Source organism: Chiloscyllium punctatum, chromosome 10 (assembly GCF_047496795.1).
Source record: "Chiloscyllium punctatum isolate Juve2018m chromosome 10, sChiPun1.3, whole genome shotgun sequence".
Classification (NCBI taxonomy): Eukaryota; Metazoa; Chordata; class Chondrichthyes; order Orectolobiformes; family Hemiscylliidae; genus Chiloscyllium; species Chiloscyllium punctatum.
Genome location: NC_092748.1, coordinates 38,679,098 through 38,701,205, shown reverse-complemented (window position 1 = coordinate 38,701,205; position 22,108 = coordinate 38,679,098). Strand labels below are relative to the sequence as shown.

At 40.1% G+C, this 22,108-nt stretch overlaps 1 protein-coding gene and 1 long non-coding RNA gene across 2 annotated transcripts in view; one reads left to right on the top strand and one right to left on the bottom strand.

The window, feature by feature from the left end:
• dnah7 (dynein, axonemal, heavy chain 7) overlaps positions 1 to 22,108 on the bottom strand; it is a 398,230-nt gene that overhangs the window by 213,774 nt on the left and 162,348 nt on the right. Inside the window, exons 33-35 of the mRNA XM_072578963.1 lie at positions 20,333 to 20,464; positions 11,103 to 11,324; positions 1,569 to 1,766 (exon numbers count right to left, since the gene is read on the bottom strand). Of these exons, the coding sequence (XP_072435064.1) occupies positions 1,569 to 1,766; positions 11,103 to 11,324; positions 20,333 to 20,464 (552 nt within the window). The remainder of the gene's footprint in view (positions 1 to 1,568; positions 1,767 to 11,102; positions 11,325 to 20,332; positions 20,465 to 22,108) is intronic.
• LOC140482059 (uncharacterized) overlaps positions 1 to 22,108 on the top strand; it is a 126,357-nt gene that overhangs the window by 102,356 nt on the left and 1,893 nt on the right. The window lies entirely within an intron of this gene.

Sequence of the window (22,108 nt, the reverse complement as noted above, 5' to 3'; positions counted from 1 at the left end):
AAAGACAGGTATGACGTGATTCATTTTGGAAGAAAGAATAAAGAGAATCAACATAGTCTAAATTCAATGCTGGTTAATAAAATGTTTGCTGCAGTTCAACGTTAATGGAGGGTTCAGGAACCAAAGAGACTTGGACATGTACCTACGTACTTAAAAGTAGCAGTGCAATTTGAAAAGGCTGCTAAGAAGGCATGGGGGAGTCATGGTTTTGTCTTTATACAGCAAGCTTCTGATTACAAAGAAGTTATTCTAAATCTTTATAACGCACTAATAAAATCCCAACTAGTGAACTATGGTCAGTTTAGGGGAACACATTTTAGGAAGGAGACCAAAGACATCACTAGGGTGAAGAAGAGATTTACTCGGATGGTTGCCTGCAAGAATGAGAAACCTCAGTAAGATAGATGGACAAGGAAAAAAATTGAGATGTGACTTACAGCAGAGAAGGTTAATTGGAGACTTGATGCAGCTATTAAAAATCATTTAGCTTTTTAATAGAATATCCAAGAAGAAATTTTCCTAAGACAGGATTGGTAATAGAAGGCACAGATTTGTTTGAAGTTATTTGACAATGAAACTAAAAGTGACAAAGGGGAAATAAAATATTCAGCAAGCTATTATAATCTGAAACATATTGCATGAAAGATTGGTGGGAGCAAACTAAATAGTATCTTTCAAAGGGTTTGGCTTAATAGTGGAAAAAGAAGTTAGCAGAGCTTTGGTAAAACAAGACTAGGAAATGGTTTGGATAGTTCTTTTGAAGAGCCACCATGTGTACAATGGACTGATGGCCACTCTCTATGCAATAAAATTACATTATTCTATGAACACAGAAGTTTTTACTGCAAAAGAAGAATCCAGCTAAGTGGAATCTGAACACTATGGATCAGTTTATAATGCTACATTTTGAAGCCATCCACAAAACTGCATGGAGAATATATTTTGCAGGCTTACTGTTCAAATATAGGGATTAAAAGTTCAAAACTATACCATGCAAAATATGCCTGCACAGCTGTTTTTTTACACTACACCTATTTAATCCTAACCAGCTTTTCACATAGGTGCTGACCATTGCCTACCCCAATGGTGAACAGCAGAATTTCTATATGCCCTTTGGACTATCTTGTATTTCAATTTAAAACTATAATCAGTAACTACAATTCCAACCTAGATATTCTCCAACGAAAATAGTAACGTAGATTTCTACACCAGAATTCAGATAGGCAGACACTAGTACTTATACCCTTACAAGCATTTATTCACAGTCATATTACATATTATGTACCACCAATCTATGAAACACTTTTAGGCCTGTTTCTTGACTAACATATCCTATTTGATTTTTCCAGTAATGATATAACCACCAACACTGCTGCCACAACCAATTCACCTTTGATAGAAATTTCATGTGTTTCAAAAATAATCTAACATTACTGTAATCTAGTCATAATAACTAATAATTAAAATAAAAACACATGATATTACTGTTACAGGTATTGTATCAAATGATGTAATTGATTAACTTTTTTTTATTAAGCCATTTGTTTAAATACCAAGAGAACGCTTACAATAATGTAGACACTTTTCCCTGTTCCAGTTGGACCCACAAACATAGAAGGTTTTTGATTTGTTGTCATAAGTTTCATAAGTTCCATATAACGAATGGTATCTTTAGTTGGTACAATAATTTCATTGAACTCTGCATCTTTTGGAATGGGGGGAACCGAGTTCAATCTTTCAGTCCATAATTCCCATCTTCCTGATCCCTAAGAATGAAAAAGATTTAAAGATAAATTAGGCAAAGCAAACTTGTATCAGTCTATAAAATGGCAGCAATATAGAGGCAAATATGAATCAAAAGTTTCTTTCAGACTTCTCGGTAATTAAGTGTTATGGTTATTAAAAATGGGGCCAAATTCCAGGAGTCCTGCTTTGCTAATGATAATATGGCTATCTGCCTCTGGATACAAAGTTGTGGAGACAGGCATTATCTCAAAGCTCATCATCTATCCAAGCAGCAGAGGAACTAGTCAAATAGCAGCCAACAAAATTGAAACTTACTATTCTAAGCATGGAACTGAGGTCCATAAAGGGCAGATAAGGAAGATCTTTTACTTTATAAAAATGGTCCTAAGAAAGTTGTTATTTTCAAGTTAATTCATCTACTCTGATCTTCAGGTATTAATGGATTCTTACTGCTCATCATGTGGCAACCTATCTTCTATGTCAATCGTGGGATTTTTGTTTTTTTATTCATTCATACGACGAGGGCATCGCTGGCCAGGCAGCATTTATTGCCCATCTTTAATTGCCCAAAGGGCAGTTAAGAGTCAACCACATTGCTGTGAAGTCTGAAGTTACATGTAGGCCAGACCAGATAAAAGTGGCAGTTTCCTTCCCTAAAGGACATTAGGAAACAAGATGGATTTTTCCTGACAATCACAATGGATTCACAGTCATCATTAGATTCTTCATTCCAGATATTTATTGAATACAAATTCCACCATCTGCCATGCTGGGATTCAAAGCCAGGTTCCCGGTACATGATTTGGGATTCCTGATGAAGGGCTTTTGCCCGAAACGTCGATTTCGCTGCTCATTGGATGCTGCCTGAACTGCTGTACTCTTCCAGCACCACTAATCCAGTATTTGGTTTTCAGCATCTGCAGTCATTGTTTTTACCTCTCTGGTTAAATAGCCCAGCAATAGCATCACTAGGTCATTGCCTCCCCTATTAAACAGATGAGTTCCTGGGGAAACCATGGGTTTCTGCAGAAATTAAGGGAGAAGATAAATAATGAAAAAACCATGGCATAAATAGGCTGCACCCAAAACCGAGGTCCACTGCTCTCTCTCCAGTCTCTAGCATGCATTCATTCTCTGTCCTTATCATCACGGTGAATTCCAAAACTTCATTTCAGAATTGAACTTGTAGTAGTTTTTCTGTGGGAATTATTGAATTCCTAATTTTTAATTGATTTGTCACTAACTTAATTGAGGGAATCATACTCATTTGGCCTTACCAATCAAAATGCAAAGGTTGCACTTAAAAATGCACACAATGGGTCTGTTACTTACGTAGCATAATGTGTTATAATGGATATTGGATTATCCACGGATTAATTCTAGTCATAATGCTAATCTTATGCTGTATAGATGATCACAAAAAGTGAAGCAGCATCACATAATTTGGTTTCTCATGTATCCCTGTGGAAGATGATGCCAGAAAAGTAAGACACTTTATAATAAGGCTCCTGTTTCTTTGCCTCTGCAGAATCATTAAGTACTTTACATTATTCTAACATTACCAAGAAAATTGTAACCTCTACATTACATTCTGATCCAAGGCTGATGATTACTGAATTATGCTGTTTGAGCAATTAAATTAAATGGCCTTTTTACATGTCAAAGCTTGTGCTTTAGTCACAGTATATAGGCCCAAGTATTTGTCTACTGCCTGAAACTGCTTAATTTATCAAAGCTGGCTATCAGAAAGACTAAGGAAGATAAAATCTTCTTAACCACCAGCCTAATGGAAATCTGACATACTATATTTTATTGTAATCAGCTGCACAGTACCAAAGCTGGAAGAAGCCTCACATAGTAAAAAAGAAGCATTACCTCATAGTGATCTTTGAAAATTTTCCATAAGTAGTTAAGATATTTATTACAAATAACTTAGGAAATGATAAAAGGTACATTCTCCAATTCACAACGTGATTATTGGGTAGAATTTTCTCACTTGCAGTTAGAATGTTTTGTTAAGCGAGATTCATGGCACCTGGTCTGCCATGACTGAAGCAAATTTTCTCCCACAGTCTTTCACTCCTAGTTTTATTAATTCTGCAACCACGCATTTTGTTCTTTGGGAATCATCCAGCAGGAGAGCCAGAATCACTTGTCACCTTCTGGCTTTCACACCTTTGAAGCCATACTTAAAGCCCATTTGCCCACTGCTTCAGACAGTGCAAGCCACAAACAGAACCTGACACTGTTCAACTATTATTATTGAACACATAGCTCAGAGAAAGGAAGACTCAATCCTTGCTTTGCAGAAAGGGACGTGGAGTTGTTGATAGATATGGTGGTAGAAAGGAGGGCAGTTCTTTTTCTGCAGCTATTACAAGAGGCAGAGCCACCAGACACAGTCAGCCAGGACATAGGTGCAACCAGGGTCAGTGCTACATCCTAGGTGAAAAGGAATGCCCAGCAGTGAGTAAAGAAAGTAAATGACCTTCTTCTCAGTATAAGTGCCGCCATATTCTCTCTGCTACCTCAAACTCATAGGGCCACCACTCATTAACTCTGTTACTGCACATGTGTCTACCTCTTCAGATTCATGGACTATAACTCTCAGTATGCATCACGTCTAATCAATGGCTCTCATACGTTACACTCATCAAGGTACTAAGGTTTCTTGCCCTCTGCACTTCCTGCTCACTCCTGTTGACACCTCACTGCCTCTCCTGTACATACATCACCACTAAACAATCTTCCAATCAGTTCCAACTTATTCAATCCCTTCTTTTGCTTCATTGCAGGAAAATGAAGCTCACCCCCAGACTGTCTGAACAGCACCCAACTGATCTATCTGTAATCTTCAGACTGCTTGAAGTTACCTTGGAGACCCTGAAGCCTGATCCCCCGACTCAGCCAGGATCTAGAGCCTAACAGGCCAACACAATGTATTGTAAACAAATGAGATCCTCATGTAACTGTAATGGTTTCTCCTGACTGATTGGGGTCTCCCTTTATCCCACTAGAGTCATAGAGATGTACAGCATGGAAACAGACCCTTAGGTCCAACCTGTCCATGCCGACCAGATATCCCAACCCAATCTAGTCCCACCTGTCAGCACCCGGCCCATATCCCTTCAAACCCTTCCTATTCATATACCCATCCAAATGGCTCTTCAATGTTGCAATTGTACCAGCCTCCACCACATCCTCTGGCGGCTCATTCTTTACATATACCACCCTCTGCGTGAAAACGTCCCTTAGGTCTCTTTTACATCTTTCCCCTCTCACCCTAAACTTATGCCCTCTAGTTCTGGACTCCCTGACCCCAGGGAAAAGACTTTGCCTATTTACCCTATCCATGCCCCATATAATTTTGTAAACCTCTATAAGGTCACCCCTCAGCCTCTGACGCTCCAGGGAAAACAGCCCCAGCCTGTTCAGCCTCTCCTTGTAGCTCAGATCCTCTAACCCTGGCAATATCCTTGTAAATCTTTTCTGAACCCTTTCAAGTTTCACAACATCTTTCTGATAGGAAGGAGACCAGAATTGCACGCAATATTCCAACAGTGGCCTAACCAATGTCCTGTACAGCCACAACATGTACTCAATACTCTGACCAATAAAGGAAAGCATACCAAACGCCTTCTTCACTATCCTATCTACCTGCGACTCCACTTTCAAGGAGCTACAAACCTGTACTCCAAAGTCTCTTTGTTCAGCAACACTCCCAAAGGCTGCTCACCTTTGACTTTCACACATGCCCATTTGCTGGAAACACATGCAGTATGTTTGCTACATAAACTGCTGGCACATGCTGCAGGTCTGATGCTGATGTAGCATAGTGCCACACAGTAACATATACACCCACTATCTGAATGACAGATTAACTGTTCAACACTCCCCACTATTGCAATCTGCTGCCTCTCCCTCTACACTAAAAAAAATGCAAACACAGAGGCTTGCAGCTGTAACTGAGCACGACAGACCCTGTGTGCTAAGACAACAATGCAAGGCACTGCTGAAGTCAGAGTGTGAGTGCTAAGAAAGTAAGTGAAGATGCACTCTGTGCAAATGCATAAGAAGTATGCTCCCATAAGCAAAGCAACCTGATAGAAGCATGCAAGTCATAATCATCTCTGAGCTCCAGTGTGAAGCATTGAAGATCTCTGAATTACTAAGAGAGCAAGCATGATGATATGGTGAGGCTCATGGTTTGCCAATGTTGAATTCCATGGATGAAGGCTCAAGACACATAGTGGTCATGGAATATGCAGGATGTTGTGAAGCAGTTGCATGATAGCCAGGACAAGCATTCAGCAAGCTACAGTTGACAGGTAGGAGCTCTGACTTAGAAGCTCAGGATTGCACCATTTATTTTCTTGGTGAAGGAGAGGAGAATTAGAAATGGCTCATAAAAAAGGCAAGTTGGGACTTTAAGAGATGCAAATACATGGAAATTATGCTATTTGTCCTTCAGTAGCAAGATTCTAAAGAGACCATTTCAAGCTTGAGGGTAAAATCAGAAAAGAGTTCTCAATAACAAAAATTAGATCTTTTCATTCATGCTGTATTTTTCCACTTAAGCCAAATTAGGGAGGGGAAATTTCTGCCCATTGTGTTTTAGTTACTTAAAGGAATTGTTTTTTAAAAAATCAGAAAACAAAATGCAAAAAGAATTTTTAAAAAGAAATAGCCCGTTAGTGATTCTTACAAAAAGAAATAAGCAACATTTTTAAAGTTTGATCTTTTTCTTGTGTTAAGGATGTGTTCAAAAGGTCACATTTATTTAATATATAATTGGTATTTTAATAAATAGAACCTTCTTAAAACCCTTAGGCCTTAACTTTCTTTACAACAAATAGCTTTCAGTTTCGCAAATAAATTGCATTTGAGTTCAACACAGAACTCACAACATGAAAACAGGCCATTTAGTCCAAACAGTTCATGGTGGTCGTTAAACTCTACAGGAGCACAGGTCCTAATTCCATAAGCACAACTGTTCCCAGTTCCCTTTCTTCTAACCACATACCTATCTAATATAAAAAAAAACTCTACTTCAATCATCAGTTTCATTCATTGCTTGCTAATAAAGTAAACGCACAATTTGGCCACGATTGCTCGTACACTGTTGTACTCAAGTTCTCTCTGGTGCTGCGTGGAAAAGCCCACCCTTTTTCAACATTTGATTTGAAGCTCCCAGCATATTGTTTATGCACTAAAAGTGGCATGTCTTCTGTTTCCAGTAGTCTTTTTGTGAATCTCCAACATAAATTTCAATTTGCACTGTTCAACAATACATATTGGTTAATTGTGGATGCATTGTTCAAAGTATGTTAAAAAATATTGATGGAAAATTATAGACTGCACACTCTTATTATCCTAATGCCCACTTCCGAAGGGTGAAGAACATAAAACTCATGAAATTTAAATTATTTCTTTGTATATTTTTCTGTTGCATTTTTAATGATTTGTAATTATCTGTGTTGGATTTCATTTGGCAGTTATATGTACATGATAGAACCATTAATCCTTAGCTGTCTATGCCTCTGCAGTAACCTGTATTTTAGTGTCGTGGCATATCTGGTTTGATTTATTATGTTCGCATGTACCAAGATACAGTGAACAGTATTGCTTATGTGCTAATTATACAAATAATACTTTACATAAGTATGACAAAGTAATAGAACAGAATATAGAATATAATGTTGCAGCTACAGAGAAGGTGCAGAGATAGATCAACTCTAACGTATGAGAGGTCCATTCATAATGATGATTGCAGGGAAGAAGCTCTTCTTAAATCTGTTGGTACATGTTTTCAAACCCTCATATATTCTGGCCAATGGAAGAGGGTAGAAGAGGGTATAACCAGGGGCTTTGATTATGCTGCTGCTTTCCAGAGGAAGTGGGATGTTTGTAGACAAAGTCAAATGAGGGAAGGCTGGTTTTCATGGCAGACTGGGCTGCATTCACAACTCTCTGTAATTTCTTGTGGTCTTTGGCAGAGCAGTTGCTGTGCCAAACTGATATGCATCCGGATAGGATGCTTTCTAAGGTGCATCTCTAAAAATTGGTAAGAGTCATTGTGGACCTGCCGAATTTTCTTAGCCTTCTGAGGAAGTAGAGGCATTAGTGTGTTCTCCTGACTGTAGCATTGATGTGGATGGGCCAGGATAGATTGTTGATCATATTTAATCCTAGAATGTTGAAGCTCTTGACCATCTCCATCTTAGCATCATTGATACAGACAGCGGCATGGCCTCCAGGTGAGTTCAATGAGCAACTCCTTCATTTTGCTGACACTGAGGGAAAGATTGTTGTCTCTATAATCTCTTTCCTGTACTCTATCTTGTCATTGCTTGTGATCTGGCCCACCACGGTGGTGTCATCAGAAAATTTGTGAATGGATTTGGCCACACATTGATAAATGTATAATGCAGAAAAGTTAGATATGATCTTCGCATAATAAGGGGCTGACCTTGCAACCTTGCAGGGCAGCAGTGTTGAGGATTATTGTGGAGACGGTGTTGTTGCCTATCCTTACTGATTGTAGTCTGCGGATCAGGAAGTTGAGGATCCAGTTGCAGACTGAGGAGCAGAGTCTGAGGACTCAGAGCTTGATTGGAATTATGATGTTGAAGCTGGAGCTGAAGTCAATAAAGAGGAGTCTGACAAAGGTGTTCTCGAATCCAGATGTTTCTGGGATGAGATAGCGCCAGGAAGATAGCATCTGCCATGGATCTATTGTGACATTCGGTGAATTGTAGTGGATCAAGGTAATCTGGGAGGCAGAAGTTGATGTGTGCGGTTTACCGAGCAGTAGTCATTAAGGAACATTGTCTGAATTTTCACCGATTTGTTAGGTAGGAGCCTCATACGATAGTAAGGAGGGATTAAAGTTCTCTGCAAATACTCTCTCCAGCTGGTTCATGCAGAATCTGAGTCCATGGCTGGGGACTCCATCCAGGCCTGTCGCTTTCGTGGGTTCACCCTCAAGAAAGGAAATCTGACATCTGCAGTGGTGACTGTGGATACAAGGGCATCCAAGGCTGTTGGGACAGGTGACATTATTTCACTCACTTTCTGTTCAAAACGAACATAAAATGCATTGAATTCATCGGGGAGGGATACTTTGTTGTCAGCAATACCGCTCGACTTCGCTTTGTAGCCCATGGTATTATGTAAGCTTTGCCATAGTCAATGTGTGTTCATTTTGTTAGTCTGGGACTTTAGTTTAGTCTGGTATTGTTTCTTAGCATCCCTGATGGCTTTGCGAAGATCATATCTAGCTTTTCTGCATAGGTGAGAGTCACCCAACTTGAACACCTCAGATCTGGACTTCAGTAGGGAGTCTGGTTCACCCATGGTTTCCAGTTGGGGAACACTCAGATTAATTTCTTTGGCACAAAGTCCTCTACACACTTATAATAGTCCTTTAGCTTGCCCTCTAAGATTTTGAAAATGGACCAGTCTGCTGATTCCTAGTCACAGAGGAGTTTGTCTGAACAACTTTTCAGTGATTTCTCGTAACCAGGTAATTTTTGTACACTAATAACAATACAAACCTATTCCCCAAATCTGAGACACAACTCAATACAACCCCAGTTCTTGATGTAACAGTATTTTCTTTAAGGTTCCTATTTTGGCCAGTTTTCACTAATTTTCTTCACTAGATCCCTGGGTCTTTTAGTTAAATTAATATGTTATTGTTTAAATTTTCATCAAATTCTAGTTGAAAGTCCAAATAAACTCATATGAAGTGCCATTATCCACTTCATCACTAATATCCCCAAAAAACTCCAGAAGGTTCACAATACAGAACTTCCACCATATAAACCAAAGGTGGAATTTTTTAGGGGTCAGAGGTGTGTGGCAGAATCAGACATCAAGTGCAGAGACCCATCTCAATGTCGTGAACATCTTGCTCCAGGCTTTCAGCTTTTCATAAATGGCATGGTCAGATTCTTGCGAGGTAGTGGTGAAATAGGGGAACTGTGGCATATACTTTACCTCTAAAACAGGAGACCCAGGTTCACGTCTCAACTGTTCCATCTCTAAACAGATTGTTTGGACAATAGTTTTAGGAGAGGCAATTGCCCAGTGGTAATATCACTAGACTATTAATCCAGAAAGTCAGCTAACATTCTGGCAACTCAGGTTTGAACAGCAGATGGTGGAATTTGAATTCAATAAAAGATATGTGGAATTAATAATCTACTGATTGCCATGAAACCATTGTTGATTGTCATAAAAACCCATCTGGTATACTAATGTCCTTCAGAGAAGGAAATCTTTTATCCTCGCCTGATCTGGCTGAGACATGACTCCAGACTCACAGCAATGTATTTGATTCTCAATGGGTAATTAAGGCTGGTGGCCCTAGCCAGCGACACCCACATCCTCTGAATTAATTTTTAAAAAGCCAATTGATGAAGGCATGACTCTTCTTCAGAACTTTCCCTTGTCAATACCCAGTTGCAATTTGAATGTTACTAACATTTCTTTTTGCTTTCACTACAGTGCTTGGCAATTTTTTCTCAAGCATCTAATTCTTCCCAATTTCAAATTTAAATTTCTTTCAAATTACATTTACTCTAAATTTGAAATCATACCCAATTTTTAAATTTATCAGTAACAGTTAGTAGCTCACTATATCAGTTCTCTCAACCATTTTAAGTTTTATTTTAGGTCAGTTTTGTAGAACCTTGAGATCGCTTACTAAATCTTCAATTATTAAAGTCAGTTCATGCCAAAAGTTCTCTCTTGTCCCCTTATAGAACCACTAAATTGCAAGCAGCAAAATCCAACAAAGAAATTGCTAACCTATGTCATGTTCCTCCTCCACTCTCTGCATATCTAATTGCAAAATTACCTTGAATTATGCATATTCTAAAAATTGAATATCAAGTTAGTCATATCATTTCTATTGAAATATAGAAAACAATTTTAATATTTCAGCTAATTCATCTTCTACTCGAACATCAACACTAATTATATTTTGGAGAGCTCTAACCTTCTACCTAACTGAGGATACCAAGAGGACTTCTAAATATAACATAATTTTTTATATTAAATATAATGTTCAAGATCTTGAAATAAACTAATTTCTCAAATGTCTGTATTTTTAATATCTATCCCACCTAAATTTATAAATAGTCAACCTGAATTAATAAAATAGAACTTTAATCTCTGTTTTTACATATGGGGAGTACAATGTACTGGCTCAGCAATGTAAAGCTGCAGAATGATGAATTTAGATTTGATCTTTCACACACCTGAACTCTTAATCTTAATGTAACAGATAAATGCTTGAAATTTTCCTCATACAACAAGAGTCAAAGGAATCAACGTATTTTAATACATACATCTTTAATGAACACATAATCATAGATAAGGCCCTCCTCAGGAATCGGAACAGTAGGGAGTTTTGCTGGAGGATCAACTTGAAGAAATAAATTGAAGAGTGTTCTTGTCTCCTCAGTAAGAGGTCCATTGATTATTTCTCTCACAAGTTTGTCAAACTTCAGTCGATCATCCTCTCTGGAGGTAGCACCAACTGACCAGATTAGGGAAAACAGAAAAATTCCCTATGAAGAATAAAAGCAATAGTGAACAGAAGAATTCACGCAAAATCACTTCATAAAGAACACAAGCTATGCACTAAACCAAGCACAGTCAGGCAGAGTATATTGCCATGAAGCTTCTGATCAGTGACCATAATATGTGTATAGCAATCCCTTTGATGAAGAGTCTTCTCGACTTGAAATGTGAGCTTGCTCTGTCTGACCCACCATGATTTCCAGCATTTGTTGTTTTCAGTACAGATGCCAACATCTGCAGTAATTTGCTCCTACATTTTGTCATCAAAAACTGCCCTTATTCAATACAGTTACATGTTCCTCTAACCTAACTTTCAGAGAAATGCTCAGTGCAGGGTATGTCAGGGAACTCCATCACAGCAGAATAGTTGGGGAGGACAGGACATATCTCTTTTTTACTGTGTGAATTACAGTATGGGAAACTTAAAGGTTCAGTCTTCGAATTTTAGTGAGTGGATGAATAGATGAACATTAGTGAATGAATGAATGATTAAGAGAGTGCATATGTGAGTGAGTTGAATAGATGAATGAGTTAGTAGGTGGATAAGTCGGTAGGGTGGATAGCAGGGTAAATGGCCCAGATGGGTTAGTGGATAGAGTGAATAGATGGACAAACTGCATGAGGTGGGCAAATGCATTGGGGGTGGGGGGTAAGGGTAGGTGGATGAGTTGCTGGGTGAGTCAGCTGTGATGGTTATGGTCAATCATCAGCAAATTGATAGAATGACTGAGATCAGTGTTCAGTTTCTGCCAGGACCACTCAGCTCTTGACCTCATTACAGCCTTGACCAAAACTTAGTCAAAGAAGCTAAACACCAGAGTGAGCTGAATGTGAGATCAAGTTAGTATGGAAAAATGAAGACTGCAGATGCTAGAGAGTCAGAGTCAAAAAGTGTGGTGTTGGAAAAAGCACAGCAGGTCAGGCAGCATCCGACATTTCAGGCATTAGCCCTTCATCAGGAATGTGAAGGGGGAAGGGCTGAGGGATGAAAAGGGGCATCAGGATGGGACTGAGGTGGGGAAAGTAGATGGGAAGGTGATAGGTGGATGCAGGTAGGCGGTGATTGTGATAGGTCGGTGGGGAAGGTGAAGTGGATAGGTGGGAAGAAGATGGGCAGATAAGTCAGGTCAAGAGGAAGGTGCCGAGTAGGAGTGTTAGATCTGTGGTGAGGTGGGGTTGGGGAAATTTGGAAACTAGTGAAGTCAATGTTGATGCCATATGGTAATAGAGTCCCAAGGTGGAAGATGAGGTGTTCTTCCTACAGTCAGCAAGTAGCTTTGATTTGGCAGTGGAGGAGGCCATGTATGGCATCATGGAGCTCTTACAAAACTATAGTCAATGGGAATTAGGGTGAAAACTCTCCATTGGATGGGGTCATGTCTAACACAAATGAAGATAGCTATGGTTGTTGGAGATCAGTCATCTCAAATTTAGGACACCTCAAAAGATGTTCCTCATGGTAGTCTTCAATGCCTAACCATCTTTTGCTACTTCAGCAATGACCTTTCCACCATCATAAGGTGAAAAGTGGGATATTCTTTGATGATTACATAATGTTCAGCACTGTTCCAGATACTGAAGCAGTATGTGTGCACATGCAGGAAAATCCAGACAACATTGTGGAGTTGGAGTATGTGTGGAGTTTGCATATTCTCCCCGTGTCTGCGTGGGTTTCCTCCAGATGCTTAGGTTTCCTCACAAAGTCCAAAGATGTGAAGGTTAGGTGAATTAGCAGTGCTAAATTGTCCATAGTGTTCAGGGATGTGTAGGTTAGGTTCACTAGTCATTGGAAATGTAGGGGAATGAGTGTAAGTGAGTTATTCTTCAGAGGGTCAGTGTGGACTTGCTGGGCCAAATGACCTGTTTCCACATTGTAGGGATTTCATGACTCAATGATGATGATGATTCAGTCTTTGGCTAACAAGTGGCAAGTACACTTCCACCACACAAGTGCCTGGCATTGACCATCACAAATAAGAGAGAGTGTAAACACCTCCCCTTGACATTCAAAGGCATTACAATCTCTGTAACTTCCAACATCAACACCTTAAGAGATTACTATTATCCAGAAACTGAACTGAACCAACTATATAAATACTGTTGCTGTAACAACAGTTAAGAAACTCAGAATTCAAGTGAGCAATGCACCTTCTGTCTCCCCAGTATACAAGACACAAGTCAGGAGTGTAGTTGAATACACCCCAGCTCTTGGATGAAGACAACTTTAACAAAAGTCAAGAAGCTTAACACCATCCAGGACAAAGTAATATTTTTACTTGATTGTAACCCCATCCACCACTATTAACACTCACTCCCTTCACCATTGATTCATGTTGCAACAATAGACAATAGTTGCAGGAGTAGGCCATTCTGCCCTTCGAGCCAGCACCACCATTCATTATGATCATGGCTAATCATCCTCAATCAGTATCCTGTTCCTGCCTTAACCCCATAACCCTTGATTCCACTAGCCGTAAGAGCTCTATCCAACTCTTTCTTCAAAGTATCCAGAGACTTGGCCGCCACAGCCTTCTGGGGCAGAGCATTCCACACACCCACCACTCTCTGGGTGAAGAAGTTTCTCAACTCTGTTCAAAATGGCCTACCCCTTATTTTTAAACAGTGTCCTCTGGTATGCGACTCACCCATCAGCGAAAACATGTTTCCTGCCTCCAGAGTGTCCAATCCTTTAATAATCTTATACGTCTCAATCAGATCCCCTCTCAGTCTTCTAAACTCAAGGGTGTACAAGCTCAGTCGCTCCAATCTTTCAATATAAGATAGTCCCGCCATTCCAGGAATTAACCTCGTGAACCTACACTGCACTCCCTCAATAGCCAGAATGTCTTTCCTCAAATTTGGAGACCAAAACTGCACACAATATTCCAGGTGCGGTCTCACCAGGGCCCTGTACAGCTGCAGAAGAACCTCTTTGCTTCTATACTCAATCCCTCTTGTTATGAAGGCCAGGATGCTATTAGCTTTCTTCACTACATGCTGTACCTGCATGCTTGCCTTCATTGACTGGTGTACAAGAACACCCAGATCTCTTTGTACTGCCCCTTTACCTAACTTGACTCCATTTAGGTAGTAATCTGCCTTCCTGTTCTTGCCACCAAAGTGGATAACCACACATTTATCCATATTAAACTGCATCTGCCATGCATCTGTCCACTTACCTAGCCTGTCCAGATCACAGTGAAATCTCCTAACATCCTCCTCACCTTTCACTCTGCCACCCAGCTTTGTATCATCAGCAAATTTGCTAATATTACTTTCAATACCATCATCTATATCATTAATGTATATTGTAAAAAGGTGCGGTCCCAGCACTGATCCCTGCGGTACCCCACTGGTCACCACCTGCCATTCCGAAAGGGAGCCGTTTATCACTACTCTTTGTTTCCTGTCAGCCAACCAATTTTCAATCCAAGTCAGTGCCCCCAATACCATGCACCCTAATTTTGCTCACTAACCTCCTATGTGGGACTTTATCAAAGGCCTTCTGAAAGTCCAGGTACACTACATCCACTGGATCTCCCTTGTCCATCTTCAGAGTTACATCCTCAAAAATTCCAGAAGATTAGTCAAGCATGATTTCCCCTTCATAAATCCATGCTGACTCTGACCCATCCTATTACTGCTATCCAGATGTGTCGTAATTTCATCCTTTATAATTGACTCCAGCATCTTTTCCACCACTGAGGTCAGACTAACTGGTCTATAATTTCCTGTTTTCTCTCTCCCTCCTTTCTTAAAAAGTGGGACAAACTTAGCCACCCTCCAATCCGCAGGAACTGATCCTGAATATATAGAACATTGGTAAATGATCACCAATGCATCCACGATTTCTAGAGCCACCTCCTTCAGTACCCTGGGGTGTAGACCATCAGGTCCCGGGGACTTATCAGCCTTCAGACCTAACAGTCTCTCCAGCACCATTTCCTGGCAAACATCAATTCCCATCAGTTCAGGTCCTTTAGCCACTATTACCTCTGGGAGATTGCTTGTGTCTTCCCCAGTGAACACAGATCTGAAGTACCAATTCAACTCTTCTGCTATTTCTTTGTTCCCCCTAATATATTCACCTGTTTCTGTCTTCAAGGGCCCAATTTTATTCTTAACCATTTTATTGCCTTTCACATACCCAAAAAAGCTTTTGCTGTCCTCCTTTATAGTTTTGGCCAGTTTACTTTCGTACCTCATTTTTTCTCTGTGTATTTCCTTCTTAGTTATCCTCTGTTGTTCTTTAAAAGCTTCCCAGTCCTCCGTTTTCCCACTCATCTTTGCTATGTTATACTTTTTCTCTTTTGACTTTATATGTTTCTTAACTTCCCTCATCAGCCACGGCCACCTCTGCCTCCTCTTAGGATTTTTCTTCCTGTTTGGAATGAACTGATCCTGCATCTTCTGCAATATACCCAGAAATACCTGCCATTGTTGCTCCACTGCCATCCCTGCTAGGGTATTGCACCATTGAACTTTGGCCAGCTCCTCCCTCATAGCTCCATAGTTCCCTTTATTCAACTGAAATATTGTCATTTCCGATTGTACCCTCTCCCTTTCAAATTGCAGATTAAAGCTTATTGTATTATGGTCACTACCTCCTAATGGCTCCTTCACTTCGAGGTCCGTGATCAAATCCGGTTCATTGCACAACACCAGATCCAGAATTGCCTTCTCCCTGGTAGGCTCCAGCACCAGCTGTTCTTAGAATACATCTCGGAGGCACTCCACAAACTCCCTTTCTTGGGGTCCAGTACCATCCTCATTCTCCCAGTCTATCTGCATGCTGGAATCCCCCATAACAACCGTAGTAATATCTTTGCGAAAGGCCAATTTCAGCTCCTTATTCAACTTACACCATACATCCAGACTACTGTTTAGGGGCCTGTAGATAACTCCCATGAGGGTCTTTCTACCCTTAGAATTTCTTAGATCTATCTATACTGACACTACATCCCCTGATTCTAGGTCCTCCCGCACAAGGGACTGAATATCATTCCTTACCAACAGGGCCACCCACCCCCTCTGCCCGTCAGTCTGTCCTTACGATAGCATGTATAGTCTTGACTATTCATTTCCCAGGCCCTGTCCACTTGAAGCCACATCTCCATTATCCCCATAACATCGTAACAGTGTCCACCATCTAAAAGATGTGCTGCAACAACTTAACCAGGCTCCTGATAAATTACTCAACAGATCTGACACCATTTATAGCTTGAAACAAGAGAGAAATTGGACTGCAGTGTGCTGCAAGGATTGGTGCTGGATCCACTGTTTTTTGTCAATTACATAAATGATCTGGATGTGAACATAGGAGATACGATTCGTAAGTTTACAGATGACACCAGAAAAGTTGGTGTACTGGACAGCAATAAAGGTTAACTCACAGTACTATGGGACTTTGATCAGATGGGCCAAGGAGTGACAGATAGAGTTTAATTTGGGCAAGACTTTACACTTAATGGTAAGGTCCTGGGGAGTGTTGTCAAACAGAGAGACCTTGGGGAGCAGATTAATAGTTCCTTGAAAGTGGAGTCACAGGTAGACAGGATAGTGAAAAAGAGGGTTGGCATTCTTGTCTTTATTGGTCAGTGCATTGAGTATAGGCATTTGGAGGTCATGTTGCAGTTGTCCAGGACATTGGTTAGGCCACTTTTGGAATACTATGTTCAATTCTGCTCTGTCTGTTATAGGAAAGCTGTAGTTACACTTGAAAGGGTTCAGAAAAGACTTCCAAGGATGTGGCCAAGGTTGGAGAATTTAAGCTGAGGGAGAAACTGAATAGGCTGGGGCTATTTTCTTTGGGACGTCAGAGGCTAAGGGGTGAACTTATAGAGGTTTATAAAGTCACGAGGAGCATCAATAGGTTGAGTAGCCAACATCTTTTCCCCAGGGAAGGTGAGTCCAAAACTAGAGGGCATAGGCTTAAGGTAAGAGAGGGAAGATTTAAAAAGGGACCTACTGGGCAATTTCTTAATATAGAAGGTGGTGCAGGTCTGAATGATCTGCCAAAGGAGGTGGTGGATGCTGGTACAATTACAACAGTTAAAAGGCATTTGGATGATTAGGAAAGGTTTAGAGGGATATGGGCAAAAGCTGGTAAATTGGACTAGATCAATTCAAGATATATGGTCGGCATGAACGAGTTGCACCAAAGGGTCTGCTATATATCTCTATGACTCCAAGATTCTAGACTCACTGGATTGGGGGAATGTATTGAGTATTAAATAAATAGAATATTTTAGGAGAGGTTTGCTGAAACTAGCAAGATACTACAAGGATCAATGCTTGACCCTCATATACTTATAATTTATAGATTAGATTTGGCAAAGGAGGTAAATTTGTATTTGCGTTTTAAATCCGATCGCAAAGGGTATCAGCTATGTAGTGTTTTTCAGATGTATGTGGTTAATTGGATAGTGGTGGGGTCTACCAGCCAATTAAGGGCCCAAGGATACTTCCTTTTGTAGATGAGGCCAGAAGTACGGAACATTGTTAAAAAAAATTAGGCTTGCCTTATAGGACAGAGATGAGGGATTGAGTTTTTTTCTCTCTAAAAGGGTTGTGCAGCTTTGTAATTCCCAGTTTCAAAAGGTGAGGAGGCAAGGTCACTAAATATTGCTAAAGACTGAGGTAGATAATTTTTTGTTAGGCCAGGAAATCAATGGCTGTCAAGAGAAGATGGGAAAGTGAAATTAAGAACACAAGCAGATCAGCCATGATCTTACTGAATGGCAGAACAAACTTGAAGGGTTGAATTTCCTACTACAGCTCCTAATTCAGATAATTGAAATTTGAAATTATTAAAGGGCTGAGAAAATGTTTCACCTGACTGCACAATCTTGAATATTGAGTCACAGACTTAGAATAAAGGCTCAGACATTCAGCATAGAGGAGAACTTTTTTCATACAAACTGTCATAAATCCTTGGAATTATTTGCTCCAGAGAGAAGGAAATACTCAGCTATTGAGTATATTCAACACAGAAATCAGTAGACTTTTGAGTATGAAGGGAATTAAGAAATATTGGAATATAGTCAGACTTTTACAGCACAGAAAGAGGCCCTTTAGCCCATTGTGTCTGCTCTGGTCATCAAGCACCCACCTACTCTTGTCCCATTTTCCAGCACTTGGCCTGTAGCTGATATGCTTGGACACTTCAAGTGATCATCTAATTACTTCTTAAATGTTGTAATGGTCCCTTTGATCCTCGTATACTCCCTTGCTTTGTCAAGTGGTCTTGCAAAATGCATCATCCAACACTTTTCAGCATTTAGTTCCATTTGCCATTGTTCTGTTCATCTGACGAGCCTGTCCGTACCATCTTATAGTCTAAGGCTTTATCCCTTACAATTTATCATACCACAAATGTTCATGTCGTCTATCGATCAAACCTCTGACATTCACGTCTAGATCATTAGCATAGACTACAAACAGCAAGGAATGCAGCACCAAACCCTAAGGTACACCACTTTCGACAGGTTTCCAGTCACAACTGAAAACAACATTCGACCAACAACTTCTGCCTCCTACCATGGGAATAGCATAAAAAGATGGAACTGAAGTCAAATATTTGCCATCATCTTGGTGAATCGTGGAACAAGTTCAAAGGGCCAATGACCTACTCCAGCTCCTTGATATTATGGTTTTATATTTTCATATACTTTTTTAAAAAGCATACAAAGTGCTACTGGTAGCTAATGTCAAAACACCACCTATGTGCCAGACTGAAGATGTAGCTCCTAAATTATTAAGGCCATAGCTTTTCCTAATATGTCTGCTTCTATCTGTAGGATACAGTCCATCTTTTGGTTCACTAAGTACTTCCTTATTGTTCATAAAGTTAATAAGCAAATGGATGAACTGATAAAAAGCTTACCAACTTATGTAAAGAAGAGCACACTAAGACATCGACTACAATATATCTTATCAAATGAATACATAAATAATAGTAGAAACTTGAGACCAATGCTTTTAAGACAAGGAAGATGATGCTTTACCACTGTTTCTGGTCAAGAAAAATGTAATGAACTTCACAAGCTACTCCTAAAAACCTATAGCTTCTCTCCATGGTAAACAAAATGCGTGCCTAAAAATGTACTATGCTTTTGACTTACTTCTTCCTGACATGGTACACAAAGTTTAAAAAGCAGGACAATGCACAGGAGATGGCACATATAACAAAATGATTGATAAAGCAGAACTGATCAGAATTCTTCAATTATGAAGAACTTTACAAATCCAAATGGACTTCATACAGCATTAATCTTTTAGAAAATAAGCCTGGCACTTCAGGAAAAACAGCCTTTGGGAGAACGAGATGAATTAGATGAGTGACAGAAATGACTAGGCATTTACAATGCTGGATGTCACCAAATCCTCTGAAATAACTCCATGAAGGCCAGCAACCCGCAACCAAGTCACCCTTTATTTACACATGCATTGCACTTGACACTGGTCTAACGTCCTCAGAGCCAGCTCTGAGAGTGAACAGAACCTCTGACAGTCCTGTTTATATCTGTCAGCCAGGTCTCCCCAATTTGAACCAGTTAACAGCCCAATCAGGGATCTCATATTCTATATTCACCTGCTGACCTCATTCCAATCACAACACCCTCAGATCGGAGGCCATTTTTAAAATTTATAACAGGAGCAAAGTATGACAAGAGTGAAACAGATAGGAATGCAGCAGGAAGACTCGAATGAGAGCAGAAAAGCTAAGCTAAGAAGTGTGCTCAGAGCTGATAATATCAAACAATTGGGGAACTAACAGAATTTTGGAGGAATAAAGGTATGATTAGTGGTGGGAGGCCTGCATTTAAACTATGATAGAGTGGAAGTTCTCATCAGAAATTTCACTATCTATACTGGGCATTTTCCCATTATATAAAATATCTCAAAGTGTATTTTTAACAATGCAAATATATTTTCATACTGCCGCAGAAAAATGAAAACTTTGAAACTTAACCACAGGAAAAGCAATACTTACCTCAAGCCAAGAACAGATGTCGCGTTCATTCATTTGCTTGACTTTGGCAGCGTCTGTAAATTCCTCCATTAGACAGTCCATAAGGTTCATGAGTGACTGAACCAAGCTTGTGTCACTTGTAGGAGCTAACTCCTGCAGGTTGCAAGTACATTTAAGAACCTTGTTATTCATGGTTAGCACTTAGCAAAAACCAGAAATTAGTAGACTGGCTTTGTTAAAAAGCAAGATCTGTACAGAGTCTGTAAAAATGGCATAGCTGCTGAAGCTATGACTGAAGTGAGAGATCTACCATAGAAAAACATCCATTAGTACTTTATTTCATAAAGTAAAATTATTATTATTTCTACCATTTTATCAGATAATTGTAAGTATATAGGTGTAGAATAAAGTAACAATGCAACTTTTCAGTTAAAACTGCATAAAAATATAGATACATATATTAGTGCATCACAATCAATTGTATGGAATATAGAAAGAAAACAAAATTGAACAGTCCCCTAGTTTTGAATAAGAGAGCGACTGGATTATAAACCTTTCAATAAAATCAAAGTGCTATGAATGCTGGAGATCTGAAATAAAAAAAGAAAATGCTAGAGAAACTCAGCAGGTCTGGCAGCAACTATAGAGGAAAAAAACAGAATTAATGTTTTGAGTCCAATATGACTCTGTGTCAGAACTCCAGATTTGGAGATGCCGGTGTTGGACTGGGGTATATAAAGTTAAAAATCACATAATACCAGGTTATAGTCCAACAGGTTTTTATTAGATTAGATTACTTACAGTGTGGAAACTGGCCCTTCGGCCCAACAAGTCCACCTAGACCCATTCCCCTACACTAACACTATGGGCATTTAGTTTGGTCAATTCACCTAACCTGCACATTTTTGGATTGTAGGAGGAAACCGGAGCACCCGGTGGAAACCCACGCAGACACGGGGAGAATGTGCAAACTCCACACAGACAGCCTGAGGTGGGAATTGAACCCAGGTCTCTGGCACAATGAGGCAGCATGCTATCCACGTTGCCACCGTGCCACCCACTGGTTTAATTGGAAGCACTAGCTTTTGGAGCGCTGCTCCTTCATCAGGTGGTTGTGGAGAACTTATAGCAAAAGTCTTGACGAGGTGCTCATCGTCAGTGTGATGTAACTGAAATTATACATTGAAAAATATCTTGATTGTTTGTTGAGTCTTTGATTTGTTTGAGGTTTGGTGATTGTTTAAAAGTGAGCAGTAGGGGTGTGGGGAAGGTCTTGGCGAGGTGCTCATCCTCATTGATAATGTGTTGCAGGTCACAAAAAAACATGGCATTGTTTTTTGGTTCCTGGGAAGTACTGGACAATGAAGGGTACCCTGTCAGTTGCAGCACATTTCTGTCTCCTGAGGAGTTCATTACGGTTCCTTGCTGTAGCACGTCAGAACTGGTGGTTGTTAAATTGACCATCGTCCCCCATTCTTATGAGAGCATCCCTGAGCACCTCGCCAAGACCTTCCCCACACCCCTACTGCTCACTTTTAAACAATCACCAAACCTCAAACAAATCATTGTTTGTACAAGCGGCCCAGCTTTCAGGACAACTCCATATAACCCTGTCACGGTAGGCGCTGCAAGACATGTCAGAGTGTGGACATGGACACCACCATTACACGTGGGGACACCTCCCACCTTGTATGTGGCTGGTACCCTTGTGACTCAGTCAATGTTGTCTATCTCTTATGCTGCAGGCAAGGATGCCCTGAGGCATGGTATATTGGTGAAACTGAGCAAAGGCTACAG